The sequence below is a fragment of the Nerophis ophidion genome, linkage group LG01 (genome assembly GCF_033978795.1).
Source record: "Nerophis ophidion isolate RoL-2023_Sa linkage group LG01, RoL_Noph_v1.0, whole genome shotgun sequence".
Lineage (NCBI taxonomy): Eukaryota > Metazoa > Chordata > Actinopteri > Syngnathiformes > Syngnathidae > Nerophis > Nerophis ophidion.
Genome location: NC_084611.1, coordinates 73,306,510 through 73,326,655, shown reverse-complemented (window position 1 = coordinate 73,326,655; position 20,146 = coordinate 73,306,510). Strand labels below are relative to the sequence as shown.

Here is a 20,146-nt window from a genome sequence, read left to right as displayed (position 1 = left end):
AGCAGCACACCTGTCTCAAACCTGGCATCATAACAGGTTAAAAGTCTCATTATTATAATGAAATGACAAAAGTCATTTCCATGCGATTATTTTGTAATATCTGGCCCACTTACAATGAAAATTACAACAAAATCTTGTTTTTCATGAGCTTTGTACTAGTATGGTATGTCTGGGTTGAGGTCCTGCTTTGGAAAAAAAAATGTACCCCTTTGAAAGATCACATTTAGTTCCCCTTAAAACATTCACATGTTGCACAATGACGTGTAACTTTCTGTAACTTCCTGTCCGTAAAATATATATTTTTATGAGCATTTCTGTAATCTAGTAAGGACAATTCATGATACATTAATATTCTTAATTAGTGACAGTAGAATTGAGGAGTCATAGTGTCAAGACCTGGAACTTACACTTTATATGTGGTGTTGGGTGCAGCACGGTGGTACAGGGGTTAGTGCATGTACCTCACAATACGAAGGTCCTGAGTTCAAGTACTCCGTTTTCCTCGCACCTCCAAAGACATGCACCTGGGGATAGGTTGATTGGCAACACTAAATTGTCCCTAGTGTGTGAATGTGAGTGTGAATGTTGTCTGTCTATCTGTGTTGGCACTGTGATGAGGAGGCGACTTGTCCAGGGTGTACCCTGTCTTCCGCCCATGTGCAGCATCCCCCGCGACCCCGAGAGGGACAAGCGGTAGAAAATGGACGGATGTGGTGTTGGATATGAGTGGCCGTGAGTGCATGTGTTGGTGCAAGTGAGAGAGTGTTGTTATGACGGATGACAAAGAGTTAGTTTTAGCCTGGATTGTACAAGAGACAATCACCAGTTTTGCTAGACAGAAGTTTTTTACTCATGTTTGCCCTTTCCCAACTACTTTGTCACGTCTTGCAGCCATGAAATTCTAAGTTAATTATTATTTGCAACAAAAAAAACAACGTTTATGAGTTTGAACATCAAATATGTTGTCTTTGTAGTGCATTCAACTAAATATGGGTTGAAAAGAATTTGCAAATCATTGTATTCCGTTTATATTTACATCTAACACAATTTCCCAACTCATATGGAAACGGGGTTTGTTTATCTAATTCATCTTAAAGACTTTTAATACTCTTTTTGTTTCACCGGGAGGGATTCCAGATTTTCATCCAGGGCTGTAGGAAAAATGGAAAGCCACTGGATAGAAACCTATTATCACATTTTCCATGACTTCTTAACCAGACACTGTGATTCTGTCAGCTTTTTTATTATTATTTTACTTGCATCGTCACTGCTTCTTGCTGCTTTTCTAATCTCGCCACCACACCAGCAGACTCAGCATCACATCTTTGTGTGATGCCTGCATATCCGCCATCAATGTGTGAAGGTGTTCTGTGAATGGGTGAATGTGATGCAAAATGTAGAGCGCTTTGGGTATCATTCCAGATATATTAAAGCGCTACAGTATACACAGGGTTCGTATGGGTGCTTAAAAACCTTGAAAATGCTTGGATTATAATGTTGTGTTTTCAAGGTTTGAAAAATACTTGAATTTTGGGTAAAGTGCTTGGAAATGTTCTGCATATTTATCGGCAGTCTGACTCAGCAGGTTAATTATAAAATGGAAACAAATAAATAAAGTTTCCTTAATAATGAAAGCTACACTCTTGATGGCTTTGCACAAGCCCTTACATTAGGTTGTTGGCTTTGCACGAGCCCTTACATTAGGTTGTTGTCATGCCAGGGCTGTATATACGGCTCCGTGTCACCCCCAAGAGGACAGTAGTGCATCGGTCCATCATGCCGGGAGGTTGTTGTTTTAATGAACATGATGTATGCATGAATTATGATACAAACAAACAAGTAAACAATGTTTGCAAACACCAATGACATTGAATAGTCTACAGCAGTGGTCCGGTATCGGGCCGCAGAATAATTTTTTATTAATTTTTACTACAAAAAAACAACAACAAAAAAAAAAAATTAATTTATTAAATCAACATAAAATACACAATATACGCTTACAATTAGTGCACCAAGCACAACAACCTCCCTTTTTCATGACAAAAATGTCCTTTTTTCATGACAAATAAAAAAAAAATACAAATAAAAAAAAGGACACCCCCCGACCCCCCCACCCGGGCCGCGGGACAAATTATCGAGCGTTGAACAAAAAGGTTGGGGACCACTGGTCTACAGAAACACTGCTTCATTTTCTATGCCCCATTCAGTTAATTAACTGCTGGCTCAATTTTAGGCTTAGGTTTTAGCAGATTTTCAGTATTTTTCCTACAGACAGCATTTGGTGACCTCAAACAACAAGGCTATGGATTGATTCACACTGGTTTTCGCTTATTGAAGGGTACTGGAAAAACTGGAAATTTTATGTTGAAAGTTCTTAAAAAGTGCTTGAATTTGTTTATGGAAAAGGTGTACAAAGCCTGTACTGTATTTAAATACCACATAATTACCACACAACACAAATAAGCATATCCTTCTTTCAACCCTCTCATTAATGCTATTCCATTAACTGTCATGCCTGCTGATATGATATAACGACATAATGTTGTGTTTGCAATTACAGTTTAATGCTGGTGTTGTCATACTTATATTAGCAGCACGTCCAAGTCTTTTATAATTAGCTGTTGCGGTACCGACAGGGTGATGATGATGGTCGTTGAGTAAATGCGATGTTGTTTTTAAGAGACCCTGTAATAACCGCCCGATTGTAGCTGAGATAGGCGCCAGCGCCCCCCGCGACCCCGAAAGGGAATAAGCGGTAGAAAATGGATGGATGGATGGATGTAATAACCAGAATGCACTGGGCTTGTTGCCGTCCGACATCACTTCCAGACCCTGTGCACTGTCGTTAGTAACTGTTGCTATTGACATGACAAAATTACATAAACTGTTTATTTGAATATAATACCCTCTAACATAAAGACACTGTTTGATACACGTCTTGCTTTAATTTCTCAAAGCTTCTGTGGTTGGTTTTAGTGGTTTTAGGTCGTTAAGGATGCCTAGATACCACTTTCCAGTGTCGCCACAAACATCAGTCATTGCTGGTAGTGATACCCTTTTCTCAGACTAAGTCTTTATTTGTCTGGATTCACTTAGCTCAGCCTGGACATTTGATGAACATAATCATACTGTAACAATGAAACTAAGGTTCAACTCGCCCTAAAGCAGGAAACCATAACGGCTCGTTCATGCAATTTTGATGCATTTTCTTTGGCAGAATTTAAAGTCAGCATGAACTGCATATTTTGTACCAAGTGAGGCAAAATGGAGTGCACTACTTGGCTGCGGCCAGCAGAGGAGCTGTCTAAAGAAGCCTACAGTACTTGTACATGTAGGCACTTACATGAAATTGAGAAAATATCCACGTAAACCTCCGATATAAAATATAAAACACAGGTGAAACTGAAATTTTTGAATCATTTCCAAACAGTTAAAAAAAAGGGAAAAATCGCCTAACATATTTGAATTTAACTAATTAATTAATTCAAGGGAAATTTTTCTCCGCATTTTGTCCTTTGCTATACATAAAAGTAGGTTTTTGTTCTGCAAAATCTTTAAAAAAAAAAAAAACATTGAGGAAGAGTTAGTGCTGCAGGGTGTTCTGGGTATTTGTTCTGTTGTGTTTATGCTGCGTTACGGTGCAGATGTTCTCCCGAAATGTGTTTGTCATTCTTGTTTGGTGTGGGTTCACAGTGTGGCACATATTTGTAACAGTGTTAAAGTTGTTTATACTGCCACCCTCAGTGTGACCTGTATGGCTGTTGATCAAGTATGCCATGCTTTCACTTGTGTGTGTGAAAAGACATAGATATTATGTGACTGGGCCGGCACGCATAGGCAGTGCCTATAAGGTTTAATGGTGCTCTATACTTATCCCTATGTCCGTGTACCACTCCGTAAAGTGGCGTTTTAAAAAGTCATGAATTTAACTTTTTGAATCCGATACCGATAATTTCCGATATCACATTTTAAAGCATAATATCGCCTAACATTGATAATATCGCCAGTCTGATATTATTCTCTAATAAAAATATAATGGAAAATCTCCCCAAACATTAAAATACAAAATATAGATATATAAATATGCATACACACACACACACACACACACACATATGTATATATATATATATATATATATATATATATATATATATATATATGTATATACATATATATATATATATATATATATATATATATATACACATATATATATATATATATATATATATATATATATATATATATATATATATATATGTACAAATTGTTGCGATCCACTACTTGGATCACCACATATTATTGTTTATACTTCCAGTTGTTGTATCACTCCGTCGTTCTACCCTCTTACTTCCTGTTTAGTCAGTCACCATGGTTGCTCATTGATCCCACCTGCTAATCACGGTTTCTGCACACCTGTCACTTTTTGATTACTTCCCTATTTAAGCCTGTCCCTTTTCATTATTCTTTCTGGGTTCATAGTTTGCTCTCACGCAACTGTACGTCTGGATTTTGACCATTTGCTTTCACACAAGTATTTCTATTCTCGCTAGCTTCTCACGCTAAGCCACTTGTTTTTTCCAGTTTACATACTTATGATTTGTTTTCTTTTTTTGTGCCAACGTGCCATTTTAGTTTGTCTATTTTTACTTCCTAGTTTTCATACTAGCGTTTTTGGTTTGCCTTTTATTAGCTCCAGTATATCTGTTCAGAGCTCTCTTTTTGTTGAATAAATATTTTAAGATCCTACCTTTGTTGTGTTCACGTCAACGCATCCTCGGGAGAATCGAACCCGGCACCACAATGCCCACCAGTCCTTACACAAATACGTTATTTATATATATATATGTGTGCGTGTGAGTGTGTGTCCGTGTCGGTGTGTGTGTAGGCTAATAATTTGTGTATTTAAATATATATATACACACACCTCCCGCCAATTTTTTCAGCCCAAATTCAAGTCACAAAGTTTGGACACCCCTGGTTTAGTAGACGTCACCTTCACAACACCTGGTAGCACAAGTTTTTTTTTTTTCCGTTTGTTTGCCTTTCTTCTATTACATCACCCCGTCTTCTGACCATTCAATTCCCCTAAGAGGAAATGACTTCATGTGTCCCTGACTTGGTCTCTTTCTCGTACACACACACACGCACGCACGCACGCACGCACGCACACACACACACACACACACACACACACACACACACACACACACACACACACACACTCAAATAGGCGCATACTTCCTTCCTTCTTCCTCTTCCTCTCCCGGGGGTCATGTGATCCAAGTTAGTCACCTTCCGAGAGACCCAGCACAGCGTGCTCCGATCAAAGCGTCACAGAGAAAATACCGGGAAGTTCGTGTCAAATGTCAGCATGAAATGGGGCTCGGGACACACACACACGGCCCAGTTTAGGCATACATGTGATAGTTCGGACAATACACATTGTGTGTTATCAACTTTTTTCGGACAAGAGTCATTTCCCACAGCAGTAGAAATGCAGCTTCTAAGTTCAGACAACAGACTTTGTATCTCTGAGCTTGTTGTTGCTGTACATGCATGGTAGTAGGATGTGGTGATCACCTCTCTGTCACGGTAAACCACTTTCATGTACATAGTGTATATAATCCACCCCCACACCTTCATGTTTTGTTTATATTGTTTTTCAAATCACCTGACGTTTGTTTATACTGTATATATGCACATCATTTATACATTTTTAACATCATTTTTTATATTTATCTTTTATTATTGAATGTATCAAATGTGATGAATAGTTAATGGACCACAATGGAAACAAGCCTTTTGGCTTTTTGTGCCAACCATATGCCTTTTCGAAGCATTACATGGATTAAATTATTTGAGATGTTTCTCATGTCTTGGTGATCATGTTTAGTTTGGCCATGTTCTGTTTGGTTTTTTGGATTTTGTCAGTTCCTGTTTTTTCACTCCCTGCTTTGTTTCCATGACAACCCATTAGTTTTCACCTGTCCTCATGTGACGCACCTGGTTCATTTGGATTAATGCACCCGTTGCCAATCACCACATCAATATTCAGCCTGCAGTTGCCAGGCAGTCAGCCTGGCGACATCCCCCTCTATACACCCTTGTCATTAATGCTGCTCTTTTTCATGCTCTTTTTTTTGTTCCAAGTAAGTTTTCTTTATTCATGCCACAGTTTGCAAGTTTTGTTTTATGTCCATAGTTATACCTTTGTGCGAGTTTTTGTTTATACCTTGTGTTTTTGTAGTACTTTTGAGTGTTAAAATTAAAAGATGAGCCGTGTCGCTCCAGTTGCTTCGCACCTCGGGAAAACAATCCACACCATAGTCCAAGTCTTGACAGAATCAGCATGAATTAAAAGGGTGTATAGAGGGTGATGTCGCCAGGCTGACTGCCCCTTCAACTGCAGGCTTAAATTGTGCTGTGGTGATTGACAACGGGTGCATGAGTCCAAATGAATCAGGTGCGTGAAATGAGGGCAGGTGAAAACTAATAGGTTGTCATGGAAACAAGGCAGGGAGTGAAAAAACAGGAACTGACAAAATCCAAAAACCAAACAGAACATAGCCAAACTAAACATGATCACCAGGACATAACAATGTCAAACTTTTCAATCAGTCAATCAACTAATGGCGATCACGGAACAGAGCGGACAAAGTGCTGCATGTCGCTTTGGTTCTCATGACTAGGACTGTCAACACAAGAATTTAGTAGGATTTTGTGAGCAATGAAAGCCCTGTAATTAGTGGAAAACGCACATATTTGAGGTTACTTGAAAGTTATAAAAATATTATGACCTCGGGCTAACCCTGCGACCAGAGCCGCATTGAAATGATGGCAAACTATTGAGTTTGTGCCATTTTAGGGATTTTTTTGGTATTTTTATTTTTTGTATTTGTTTACGCATTGCGCTGGAACAGGAAAATGGCACTTGCATTGCTAGAGCATCAATTCAAACGTAATTTCTTCATCATTTTCTACTAAGTGGTAATAATAACAGTTCCTGAAGACATGGAAGATGGACATTACAGTAGTCAAACTGTTAATCTGTGGTCAGTAGAGCAGTGTTTTTCAACCTTTTTTGAGCCAAGGCACATTTTTTTCTTTGAATAAATCCAGAGGCACACCACCAGCAGAAATCATTAAAAAATTGCAATTGTTGGAAAGGAATTTAAACCATAACCAACCATGCATCACTATAGCTCTTGTCTCAAAGTAGGTGTACTGTCACCACCTGTCACATCACGCTGTGACTTATTTTGAGTTTTTGGTGTTTTCCTGTGTGTAGTGTTTTAGCTCTTGTCTTGCGTTCCTATTTTGGTGGCTTTTCCTGTTTCTTTGGTATTTTCCTGTTGCAGTTTCATGTCTTCTTTTGAGCGCTATTTTCCCAACCTGATTTGTTTTAGCAATTAAAAATATTTAAGTTGTTGCTATCTTTTTTTGTATGGACATTGTCATGTCATGTACGGATGTAATTTGTGGACGCCGTCAGCTCCACACGCTGGAAGTCTTTGCTGTTGTCCAGCATTACATTGTAGTCAGTTCAGTTTTAGTTTCAATCAAAAGTTTCAAGTATGAACATCTGAAATACGCTGTATGTATATATGAAGTATGGATGTCAAGTAAAAAAAAAAATAGTAATACAAATAGTATACAAATTATGTTGAACAGCAGAGGTCCTTAAAAAAGGACCACTATAATTCAATATGAAGTGAAGTTAATTATATTTATATAGTGCTTTTTGTCAAAGCGCTTCACATAGTAAAACCCAATATCTACATATTTAAACTATATTTAAACTACTGTGAGTGGTACTGGGAGTAAGGTGGGTAAAATGTCTTACCCAAGGACAGAACGGCAGTGACTAAGATGGTGGAAGCTGGTCTCGAACCTGGAACCCCTCAAGTTGCTTGCACAGCCACTCTACCATCTGAGCCACGCCGCCCACAATTATATACGATAAAACAAGTCCCTGCTTTATTTCTTCATCATTTTGGGGGTCCTTGGCCTGAAAAATGTTGAAGATCCCTCTTGTCTATACGAATATAGAAAAGAATACAGTCAGAGATGGAGTTGGAATAAAACTACTACTACTACTACTACTACTACTACTAATAATAATAATAATAAATGCACATTGTGAGACTAAACTAGCGATTCTGAGAAATGTTTTACAAAAAACAATCCTGGTTTTGTCTCAGTTGCAGACCTGAAATGTGTCCTGATGTTGGCCGAAAACGTTGTGTTGGATTTGTTTTCCTAATTGCAGCATCAAGCAGAGCCTTTTGTCTCTTCTTTGCGTTGACCTTTTGAAAGTAAGGAGGCGGGGCCAACGCGGAAAGAAGAGCGATTTGTTTCCGCATGCCTGAAGTTCACGAAAGGGCACAGAGTCACTTGTAGGCCTCAGAATTTTAAGTTGTGTTGTTTTAGTTCCTTCTTTTTCATCTACACCAACATTTGCCTTCAGGCGCAGTCAGACTGGAGGTCAATCTTCCACGGCTGTAATTACACGACTTGTTGCCATCTTCTGACGACAGCAACAGTTCTGGAAGGTGGTCAGGTTTCTCACTGCAGTCGTCACACATTGTGAGACAAGATCTCAGGAAGTTGGACTGGAATTCTCGGATTTGACATTTGAATAAGAAAATGTGCGACTGCAATTAATTTACTCATCCCAAACATTTATCGGTTCTGGAATGTACTGGAAGATTTGAAGTCCCTTTAGGGATGCCGGTCAACCTCAGATTTATTTGAGAGGCAAAAGAGGCACTTTCAAGCTAAGCCAGGGGTGTTAAACTCATTTTAGATCGGGGGGCACTTGGAGAAAAATCTACTTACAAGTAGGCTGGACAGGTAAAATCACGGCACGATAACTTGAAAATAAAGACTTCTTCAGATTGTTTTCTTTGTTTAAAAATAGAACAAGCACAAATGTAAAAATCATAATGTTGTTAGTTTTTTTTTTTTTTACACTTACAGTACATGTTGCGGTTAAGCATGTATTTGTTGTTATTTATATTTTCTGAAAAAATTATGTCATAGTGTTCATCAGTCAACTCATTGTTGTCTATCAAGATGAAATAATTATATCAAAGTCAAATTACAGTATGTTATATATGTAGTTTGCTCATTTTCCTCGACTGATGGATTAACATCATATGATTTATTTTGTACAGATGTAGCATCATCTACAAAGATACAAATAATTGCTATTGCAACATCCAGTGGCCACATTTAGAACAGCTGTTACTGTTATGTTTGACTAAGGGGAGATGGCGGCACAGACAACAGGAGGCGATGTAGCTCTAATATTTATTGTATATATGTATATATATATATATATATATATATATATATATATATATATATACATATATATGTCCATATATATATATATATATATATATATATATATATATATATATATATATATATATATATATATATATATATATATATATATATATATATATATAAAAGAATCAAACAATACTAACTATACTAACTAAGGAAATGGAGTGTGACAAAATCCAAGAGTGTGCATAGTGTAAGACTATGTGTGTAGATTAGCTGTTGAGTGTTACCGTAAATTTTGAACGAGAGCCTAGGAAGACCAGGGGAGAGAGAAGTCTGCAGATCTGAGTACAATGCGGGGGAAGTCAAGGATCGAGGGAGGCAGTCAGAGTCCAGAGGGAGAACTAGGGAAAACTGAGACGCAAAGCTCACTTTCAAGGCGACGGAGGGTGCTGCGGGGACGACACAAGAAAACACACACTGAAAACACAAAGGGGGAAACACAGAGAGAGCTGGATTGCATCAAGCAGGACGTAGCTTACTGTAAGCGAACAGAAGGTTATATTCCGGCGCAGCATGGCGGGTTGTGCCGGCTTATAAAGACAGCTCGCTCAGTACGTGTTAAGTGTGCTGATTGCGGATTGTCTGCAGGCACCGTGACAGTTACTTTTATTAAAATATTTCATGTTAATTATGATACATGGCAATCTCATCCCGCAGGCCAGATAAAACCTGTTCGCGGGTGTCATCCAGCCCTCGGGCCGTACATTTGACCTCTCCGAGCTAAGCTAAGCATTTGACACACCGAGCGAGCAGCAGAGCGGAGCTATCATTAGCTTCTGTGCTAAGTTGCTAACAGAAGTTAACATAAACAGATGAGATTAGTAATAACATCGCAACAAGGAAATATATAGCAAATTGGTGCATGTGTAAATAAATCTGTAGTCACTCACCACTCGCCAAATGCAGTCGTTTTCCAAAGCGTTGCATCACTTTAGAGTCGAGAAGTTGGCACCGCCCCTTCGCTCGTCAGGCGTAGAGAAGATTAAACGGCCGTAACAACGGCACATACAAAAATACCGGTATGGTGGCCTTGTCTCAAATATATACCACTTTCTAAAACATACTGGTATCACACTGTCTCTATCATAAGTATTATTAACCTGTTATTACCTGAAGACGCAGTGTTTTAAGTAACATTTTGACATGCTACTTATTTGTGTCAAAATAAGTTAGTCACAGTTCGGAATGCGAATGCGATGGTTTTACAGGTACTGGCCAAAGTCCCATGGCACTACCGGGTATCGATTTACATGAAATCAAGCGGTACCATATTTTAATAGGGCTCCATTTCTCAAATCCGCCAGCTCGATAATTTATGCAGGATTTGCCATGTGCTACTGATTAGTATTAGCACGTTCACATGGCAATTTTAATACCTACAAATTTGGTAATGAAAAATATGACTAAGATTCACATTACGATCAAACAGATGCTGTGTATTAAGTACATTAGAGCACTTTTTAGAGTGCAACAAAAGACAAGACTGGCACTTTCAACTTCATGGCAAAGACTACTTCCCGGCTGGGCAACACACCTCAGTCAATCCACTACTGCCATCTAAAGTCTTCAAATTGTAACTGCATGCAAAGTCTACTGTACTTGCAAATGATACTCAGAAGTGTAATAAATCAAGTTATTATTAATGTCTCAGTTTTAAATGTTAAATGAAGAAAATAAATGTTATTATTACACAAAGTAAAAACAGAAATGAAAACCTGCTCAGTGGCCTTGTGGTTAGAGTGTCCGGCCCTGAAACTAGAAGGTCGTGAGTTCAAACCCCGGCCGAGTCATACCAAAGACTATAAAAATGGGACCCATTGCCTCCCTATTGGGCACTCAGCATTAAGGGTTGGAATTGGGGGTTAAATTTACATAATGAATCTTGAGCGTGGCACCTCTGCTGCTCACTGCTCCCCTCACCTCCCAGGGGGTGAACATGGGAAAGGGTCAAATGCAGAGGACAAATTTCACCACACCTCGTCTGTGTGTGTGACGATCAGTGGTACTTTAACTTTAACTTAAAATTTATTAACATATGAATACACACAAAGGTTCAGACTCAAATTGGTACCGTTAAGTACCGGTATTGGTACTGTATCGATTCAAATTCCGAAGGGAATAAGCGGTCAAAAGTGGATGGATGAACTGCAAATGAAAACTACCTTTTGTTGTATATGAGCTTTTTCGACCTATTTCTGTTCATTGGCACGCAAGTGTAAACAAAGTAATCAATGTGAACTGTAATATATTTCATCTTTGATAACACGTGATAGTATGTAAGTTCACTGAGTAACTGCAGAGTCTTAGAGAAGCAAAGCAGAGTTAAACCTTTGATGCTCACTTAAATGAGTAACTTGTGTCTGACTTTATTGCTCATTTTTCCTGAAAATGGGAATTAGTTCCATATTGGATAGGCTTTGATGCATTGCCAATATTCTCTGTTGATTAGGGCATTGCAATGTGGACCACGGTTTTGTTGCATTTGATATAGAACCACAATAAAGTGGGTACAATATGTTTAAATACTTGAAAACTGTTAATGGCGGCAATTATTTGTCCTGCTTCCTCATGCTGGGAATATTAGATTTTTTTTTTTGTGCATGTCAATTGGTTGAAAAATAGAAAATAAAGGTTGTAAAACATCAGGAAAGCTGTTGTGGGAGATATTTGCTCTGTTGTCAACCTGATTTTAAATGACTCACTTGTTTCGATTCAATTTGTTGACGGATGAAGTATTTGGCTTTGCCGCCAAAATAAATTAAATAATCCAATAGCCAGCGGACTGTTGGCATATGTGTTTTTTTTTTGTTTTTTTTTAGGTCAAACACATCCTGCAGTCAAACTATAGTGGCATCTGTCAGGCGCACTTCCCAGACACGCCACTAAGAGGCAGTGTGTGACAGGTGAACGCTGTTCAGCATCATGTTGTCAGTCATGTCCTGGTTTCCACTCATTTCAACTTAATATCTCAAGGAGTTTGATGTTTTACAGTGATATTAGTTTATTGAAAGAGTACTTGAGGTATAAACGTGACACTCAGGGGTTCCCTCTAACCCACGTGAGGAAGTTGAAGTTTACATTGAGCATCTGGGGGGGTCAAAGGTTAAAGAAGTTTCCCACCACTGCTGAAAGACCTTTGTCCCCTTTTAAACATGCTGTTAAATCCCATAGCTGCTGTGAAACCCTTCCCCCTACACCAGGGGTGTCAAACTCAAATACAGAGTGGGACAAAATTTTAAACAGAATAAAGCCGCGGGCCACGGTTGAACAAATGAACCTTTTAATAGGGACCCAAACAATTTTGCATTAAATATTGAACAAGTAAGGCTTATATAAATTTATAGTGACATGCAAAATCGAGTTTCAAATAATAATAATAATAATAATTAAAAAAAATATCAATAATTATTGCTCAGTTTGCTACACTGATTTGCTTTAACACTGAATATGGAACAAGCAACGCTAATATAACTTAATATTGCAAAATCAACTTTCAAAAAACAAAAGAAAAAACATCAATGGCATATTAAATAAAATTTTAATAAAAAAAGTAATGCCTCTTTTCTATTTGCAGCCTTCTGAGGTAAATATCAACATTAACTTTTTCCACAGGCTAATACATTTTAAAATAAATGAGGGGGGGAGGGGGGGGTTATATTGTAGCGTCCCGAAAGAGTTATTGCTGCAAGAGGTTCTGGGTATTTGTTCTGTTGTGTTTATGTTGTGTTACGGTGCAGATGTTCTCACAAAATGTGTTTGTCATTCTTGTTTGGTCCGGGTTCACAGTGTGGCAGATATTTGTAACAGTGTTAAAGTTGTTTAAACGGCCACCCTCATTGTGACCTGTATGGCTGTTGACCAAGTATGCCTTGCATTCACATACCTGTGTGTAGAAGCTGCATATATTATGTGACTGGGCCGGCACGCTGTTTGTATGGAGGAAAAGCGGATGTGACGACAGGTTGTAGAGTGCGCTAAAGGCAGTGCCTTTAAGGCACGCCCCCAATATTGTTGTCCGGGAGAATGTTTTTCGGGAGTCTCCCGGAAAATCGGGAGGGTTGGCAAGTATGTGTATTAGCAGTGAATGCGGTGTTACAGCGACACCGCCGCTGTACAATACCGGCGGGCCAGCTTTAATGTTAATTTTATATTGCCTCAAGGGCCAAATGAAATTACACGGCGGGCCAGAGTTTGACACCAATGCCCTACAGCCATCTAATTTCCCTCGCATGCATGGAAGTCACGACTGTTTTCCGAGCACGCGTTCTCCCCCGCGCTGAAAGATGGCACAATTCCTTGGTCGTAAATTGTCTTTTTTTTATGAGGCAAGTGATGCAATCAAACCTTTTTCCCGTCACCAGACAAAACATAAGACATCCATTAAGCAAATGTAAGTGTTTGCTCTGACTGGATGGAAAAGAAAGGAAAATAACACATAGGTATTTTAAAGCCATAACTCTATGTCGTGCAAAACAACAAAGTTTAATTACTCCGAGGAAAGGCTTTCATTTGGAAAGTTCCCTCTCTACGCTAATGATGTTTGGCCCCTGATGTTGCATGATAGAGGACATGCTGGACAGACAGTAATTGCCGTAAGTGTGTGTGTGTGTGTAAAGACGGGCAGGCAGATGGTCAGTTGCACCACGGTGCGGCCATCTGCTGACTTGTGCCGACATGAACGGAGCGTATTCTAAAAATCAACATTTAGAAAGGTACATGTTATGATCCGATGCCGGGATCATGAAGTGAAGTGAATTATATTTATATAGCGCTTTTCTCTAGTGACTCAAAGCGCTTTACATAGTGAAACCCCAATATCTAAGTTACATTTAAAGCAGTGTGGGTGGCACTGGGAGCAGGTGGGTAAAGTGTCTTGCCCAAGGACACAACGCCAGTGACTAGAATGGCGGAAGCGGGAATCGAACCTGCAACCCTCAAGTTGCTGGCACGGCCGCTCTACCAACCGAGCTATGCCGCCCCATAACATGTTGTAGCTTTGTTCTTTTTTATATCACATTCTGTTGTTTGACTTCCTTATTTCCTGTGTTTGTTCGGTCACAATGGTTGCTTATTAGTTTTCACCTGCCCCTTGCTTTCGACGCACACCTGTTATTTCTTGATTACTGCCTTATTTAAGCCGGCCCCTTTTGTTACTTTATTCTCTGATCCTAATTTGCCTTACATGCAACAAGTGACGACTGCTTTCTATGTTCATACTCGCTAGCTTTCGCGCTATGCCTTATTTATCCCTAGCTCTCATGCTAGTTGTTTTTGTTTTCCCTTTTTGTGCCTTTGTGCCAAGTGTAAGTTTTTTTGTTTGTTTCCCTAGCTCCCATGTTAGCGCCTTTTGTTTGCCTTTTCTGCCTAGCCCCAGTGTTTCTGTTCATTGTCTGTTTATTAGTTTAATAAATCTTTATTTCTTACCATACGCTGTGTTCTTGCCCACCGCATCCACGAAGGAACGAATCCGGCATCACTATGCCCAGCAAGTCTCATAGTACATTTATGTCTCTATTGCCTGTTTATTTTATACCAGTCCTTCTCAAATAGTGGGGCTGGTCTCCCTGGGCGGGGGGCGTGTGTGACCCCAGGTCGGGAAACATGCTTTAATTCGCCGTACCGGAATATGACAAAACGTATTTAGTACTTGTTTTTGTGACTTTCTTACATGTTAATAAGGATAGAATGTTATGTAGAGGTGAACTTATAACCATGTTATAGAGAAATGATACTATGTGTAGTAGAGATGCCCGATAATGGCTTTTTTGCTGATATCGAACCATCTTATTTTAAGTGTGACCAAGACACAGGAAACTGTTTTGGATCCGAGGAATGTGACTGACCATGAGCCAGTGGTCATCAAGAATCAGGAAATCACCCAGGTATCCTCACATAAATATTTAGGGGTACATATTGATAATCTTCTCTGCAGGAAGACACATCTTGACAAACTGTGCAATAGACTGCCACAGAGGCTATATTTTTTGCGAAGATTAATATAGTACGGCGTAAGCAGCCATATCATGATGATTTTCTACCGTGCCATTGTAGAGAGCATCATTAGATACGGGATCACCTCATGGTTCGGCAACCTAACCGTTAAGCTAAAAAGCAAACTGGCCGGCATGCATTAAACGGCAATGAAAATCGTAGGGAGGAAAGAATATGAGCCTATACAGAGCATCTATGAGCAGGCAGTTAGGAAAAAAGCTAAAAAAATTATTTCCAATTCACAACACCCACTCTTCCCTGAATATGGAACCCTGCCATCAGAGAGAAGACTCCGGGTCCCACTATGCAAATCTAACCGCCTTAAATTATCATTTGTCCCAGCCTCCATTAAGCTGACCAACAATGTGCAATAGAATGTTAATACATAGGTTAGCACTTTCTTAGCACATAGCACTTTAGAACTAAGCACTTTAGCACACAGCACTTTATCCATGAGCTCTAGTGCAATGCACACTGGTACTTTATCTTTATCTCCATACTGTAGATTTTATGCCTACTTCAAAGTGCCACCTATGTCTATCAAGCTCCATGTTCTGATGTTTAAATGTTAGTTGTCTGGTTGTGGTTGTATCTGTGCTTGTGTTTTTGTTCTGTTGTTTTTGTGTATGTTAAGAAAGCAATGATGCACTGTGCCTAAGACAAATTTCCCCGCGGGGACATTAAACCTTGAACCTTGAACCTTGATATCCGATTTTCTGATATTGTCCAACTCTCAATTACCAATTCCTTTATCAACTGATACGGATATATACAGTCGTGGAATTAACACATTTTTATGCTTGATTCTGTTGTGATGCCCCGCTGGATGCATCAAACAATTTTACAAGGTTTTCCAAAACGAATGAACTCAAGTTATGGCAAAAAATGCCAACATGGCACTGCCATTTTTATTTTTGACGTCAAAAAGTGGATTATTTTTTTAACAACTCGGAAGGGCCCTGAGGGAGGACAAACAAGGACGTCAGGCACAGAGGGAAAACGCATAGAGAAAACAGAGAGCATCAAGCTAGAGTAGGCTTGCGGTCCACCATAGAGAACTAAGTTCCCGCCAGGACCCTTGGGTCCACTGGTCTTTTATTCAGCTCCCTCTCATCAGGACCAGGTGTGCTGATTGCTGATCGCCTCCGGCTGCGGCAAGCGCGGGGGTGTCTTGCAGAGCTCACAGCGGAGCTTCTAGGTGTTCCCGCCGAGGAGGGAGAAGCAGACTGCGCTTGTGCCGTAACACAGGCATGCCCTATAGACCATGGTTGTTCCGTCTTCGGGAGGGCATTGAGCTGCAAATGCAGTTTCCGTAGCATAGGGGACTAACCATCCCTCTCTCCCTTTATAAGGGTCACAGGCTAAAGTTTACTAGATGAGTACTGTGACATAATACTGACACAACCAATGAATTGCAACAAAAGAGAGGAACAGGTCATGGTAAAGTAAAACAATGAAGCATGTCCAGCAGCTAGAAGACATTTTTGGAGCACACAAGTAAAGAAAAGTAAAAGTTGGTGGCTTTGTTGGGTCTGCTCCTGTCTCTGGCCATGCTCACCCCACCCCAGCAGATGATGGCGTGGAACACCGCAGAGGCAGCCACAGTGTAAATATTTTGTTGTTGTTGTTGTTTTACTTTTGTGGCTGTATGTGTCAATGGCTGGTTTCATCAGCTCTGCCGTTTTAATGTCTTTAAAGTCCTGTGTGTTCTTTAATGTTTGATGTTTCCCTCTTACACACATGCTTATGTGTGCTATAGCTATGAGTTTTTTCTTCCTTGGCCTCAGTCTGGTCCCCTTTGCAGGGGCCCCCTGCCCAGCGTTTACCTGTTCCTCACCTTTTTTGTAAGGGGCACTGGAGATGGGCAGACCCGTCAGCGATCCTGTTCTGTCTCCCTGTAATGTGTGTCTGCTTTTGTGCTGAAAATCTTAATTTCCCCACAGGGATGATGAAAGTATTTCTGATTCTGATTCTGAATAAACAGCCAGACTCTTTGGCTTGTTAGCCAGATTATATACACAAGTGTACTGAAGGTATGATGCTTGCCATGTAGTTGTTTCTGAGTTAGTTAAAGGAACATGATCAGTAAGCTGATACCTTCAATTGGACATGGCAGGTTTTGAGCCTCAGAACTGGGGCACTCGGGATCGTCCTTAAAGACATGTCGACTTCCTCCTCTCTGTTGTCCGTCGCAACCAAATCCTCCACAAATCCAGCGAGAGGCCATGGAATCCCCCAGAAGGCCGATCCCCCGGAGTCGACGTGTTTACTCTCCGTCAGGGAAAGAATTCAGTGCAGAACATCAGAAATAGCGAGGACACGGTGGCTTACACACATCACAGTCAGTCCAGTCAGCAGCTGTCCCGGAGATATCTGGAGGTATTATCACATTCGTGACAAATAGAAGTAGTGGTGCAATGGAGAGTGTAGAGATGGCGTCATCTTGCTGCGAGACGAACCAGGAAGAGGAAAGGCTCTGTGAGTACCTGCTTGTCTGCGATAAACATTTTGTGGTTGAGGTTTATCTGCACTTGAAGTGTATCTAGGTATGGCTTTGGCTCTAATTTGTTTGCAAGACATCCAGCTGGGAAAGCTTTGGTGGGTTTAAAGGAGAGAGTGATGCCTTTGAGACATTTGTGATTAAGGGCTATATAAGTAAACTTTGATTGATTGATTGATTGACCTGATCCCTTTTGAGGTCATTGTTGTAAGAACATGTTTGTTTTTCTTTTAATGTAGCAAAACAAGGTGAGGAAACCTGAGGTGCTGTAATCTATGTACCAAATGCACTGTTTGTTGACATTGTCTTTGCTGTGCAGGGTACCAAAAGGTGACATGTATGCAAACTTGGCAACCTTGAGACCTCCGAATTCGGGAGACATATATAATAGTCTCCTTATTTTTGTGTGTGCAGTTGCGCACTGAGCTCCAAAAGCCGTAGATGTTGTAACGTGACTGGGCCGACACGCTGTTTATATGGAGGGGAAAGCCGATGTGACGACAGGCTGTCTTTACTCAGGTCCGGCCAGAAATCGGGAGAAACTCGGGAGAATAGTTGTTCCGGGACATTTTCGGGAGAGGCACTGAAATTCGTGAGTCTCCCGGAAAATTTGGGAGGGTTGGCAAGTATGCATGTATGGTTTTAGTCCTCATTCTGGGATCGACAAATTGTTTATGGTACTTTACAGCTGTGGTGCCCACTGGGTCGATCGCGAGCTACCGGTTGATCGCGGAGGGGGTGTCGGTCGATGGCTGGTCATAAAAAAAGAAAAGAACAAAAAAATTACTGATCACGAATCTTAACTATGACATCACTTTCTTCGCTTGATTGACATTCACGGCAAAGAGGATCTTGAGAGATCACCGCTGACTGGTGTGTGTAAAAAAAAAACGGCCTGCAGGGAAGCCAGAAACACTTTTTATTTCAACACAGACTTTCTCTCTCTACCGGCTGTAAAAAATGTAACAACCTGTAAAGTTCTTGTCTTCAAAATAAGAGTGCTGCTCCATCCAAAATAAGTATATTGCAGCATCCCGGAAGAGTTAGTGCTGCAGGGGGTTCTGGGTATTTGTTCTGTTGTGTTTATGTTGTGTTACAGTGCGGATATTCTACCAAAATGTGTTTGTCATTCTTGTTTGGTGTGTGTTCACAGTGTGCCGCATATTTGTAACAGTGCATTCACTTGTGTGTGTGAAAAGCCGTTAATGTTATGTGAATTGGCAAGCATGCAAGGGCGGTGCCTTTAAGGTTAATTGGCGCTCTGTACCTCTCCCCACGTTCTTGTACACAGCGGCGTTTTTAAAAAGTCATAAATTTTACTTTTTGAAACCGATACCGATAATTTCCAATATTACATTTTAAAGCATTTATCGGCTGATAACATCCTTTCCATCCCTATCCTTTCCATCCTTTGTAGGTGAACTACTGTGTGGAACAATTTCCCTTGTGGATCAATAGTTTGTCTAAGTGTAAGACTAATACCCATTCAACAGTGGGAGCTTTTTTTTTGATATCTAAATGGTAAGGTAGCATTTTTTTTGATGCGGTAGCGTAAATCTATAAACAACACTATCACATAGAATAGAATAGAATAGAATAGAATGGACTTTATTGTCATTATATGAGGTGCGCCAGTGGGAACAAATATGGGGTAAAATAAATAACACAAGACGTAAGAAAGGAAAAAACTAACAATTGAATAGAATAGAATAGAAAGTACTTTATTGATCCTTGGGGGAAATTCAGCACCACAGTTAGCTCACAATAGACGATAATAATAATAATTAATATAATTTATAGCATATATTACATTTACAATATATAATATATGAATAATATAAATATATTCTACATATATTCTACATTCAAGTGATAGCGGTATTTTTTTCCAACGAAGCAACTCATTTGGACAGACCTTGCCCCTTGCCTTTATGTGATAGTACGGATGCCAAAAAGATTTTAAAAAATATATATATATCCTGATTGCGTCCGTTCACACCCTCATTGCCCGGCTGAATCCGTCTCCAGTTTCCGTTGCACACTACGCTGTTAAATCGGATTGTTTGGTGGCTGAACGTGCTTTGCGGACATGCAAGTGAGTAAAGAGGCCACTTTTGAGGGCAATGAGATACACCATCGCACACATGCTGTCTCCATTTGCACCACAGGGGAGCACCGCTGCCTCAGCGAAAAAAACCCAACAGGAAGTCTCTGACAGACGCTGCTATCTTCCCTGGAGATATGCTTGCTGTGCCAGATGTTCCTCCTCTTCCCTCCTTCTACCATTTCTGC

General features: G+C 40.0%; 1 protein-coding gene across 6 annotated transcripts in view; it reads left to right on the top strand.

The window, feature by feature from the left end:
* LOC133559232 (septin-9-like) overlaps positions 1–20,146 on the top strand; it is a 236,503-nt gene that overhangs the window by 114,059 nt on the left and 102,298 nt on the right. The window contains exon 1 of one of the 6 annotated variants that reach the window (XM_061910834.1): positions 17,700–17,832. The exons of the other annotated variants lie outside the window; for them this stretch is intronic. Coding sequence (XP_061766818.1) covers positions 17,772–17,832 — 61 coding nt within the window. The 5' untranslated portion in view covers positions 17,700–17,771. Of the gene's footprint in view, positions 1–17,699; positions 17,833–20,146 lie in introns of those variants that run through there. 6 annotated transcript variants of the gene reach the window in all.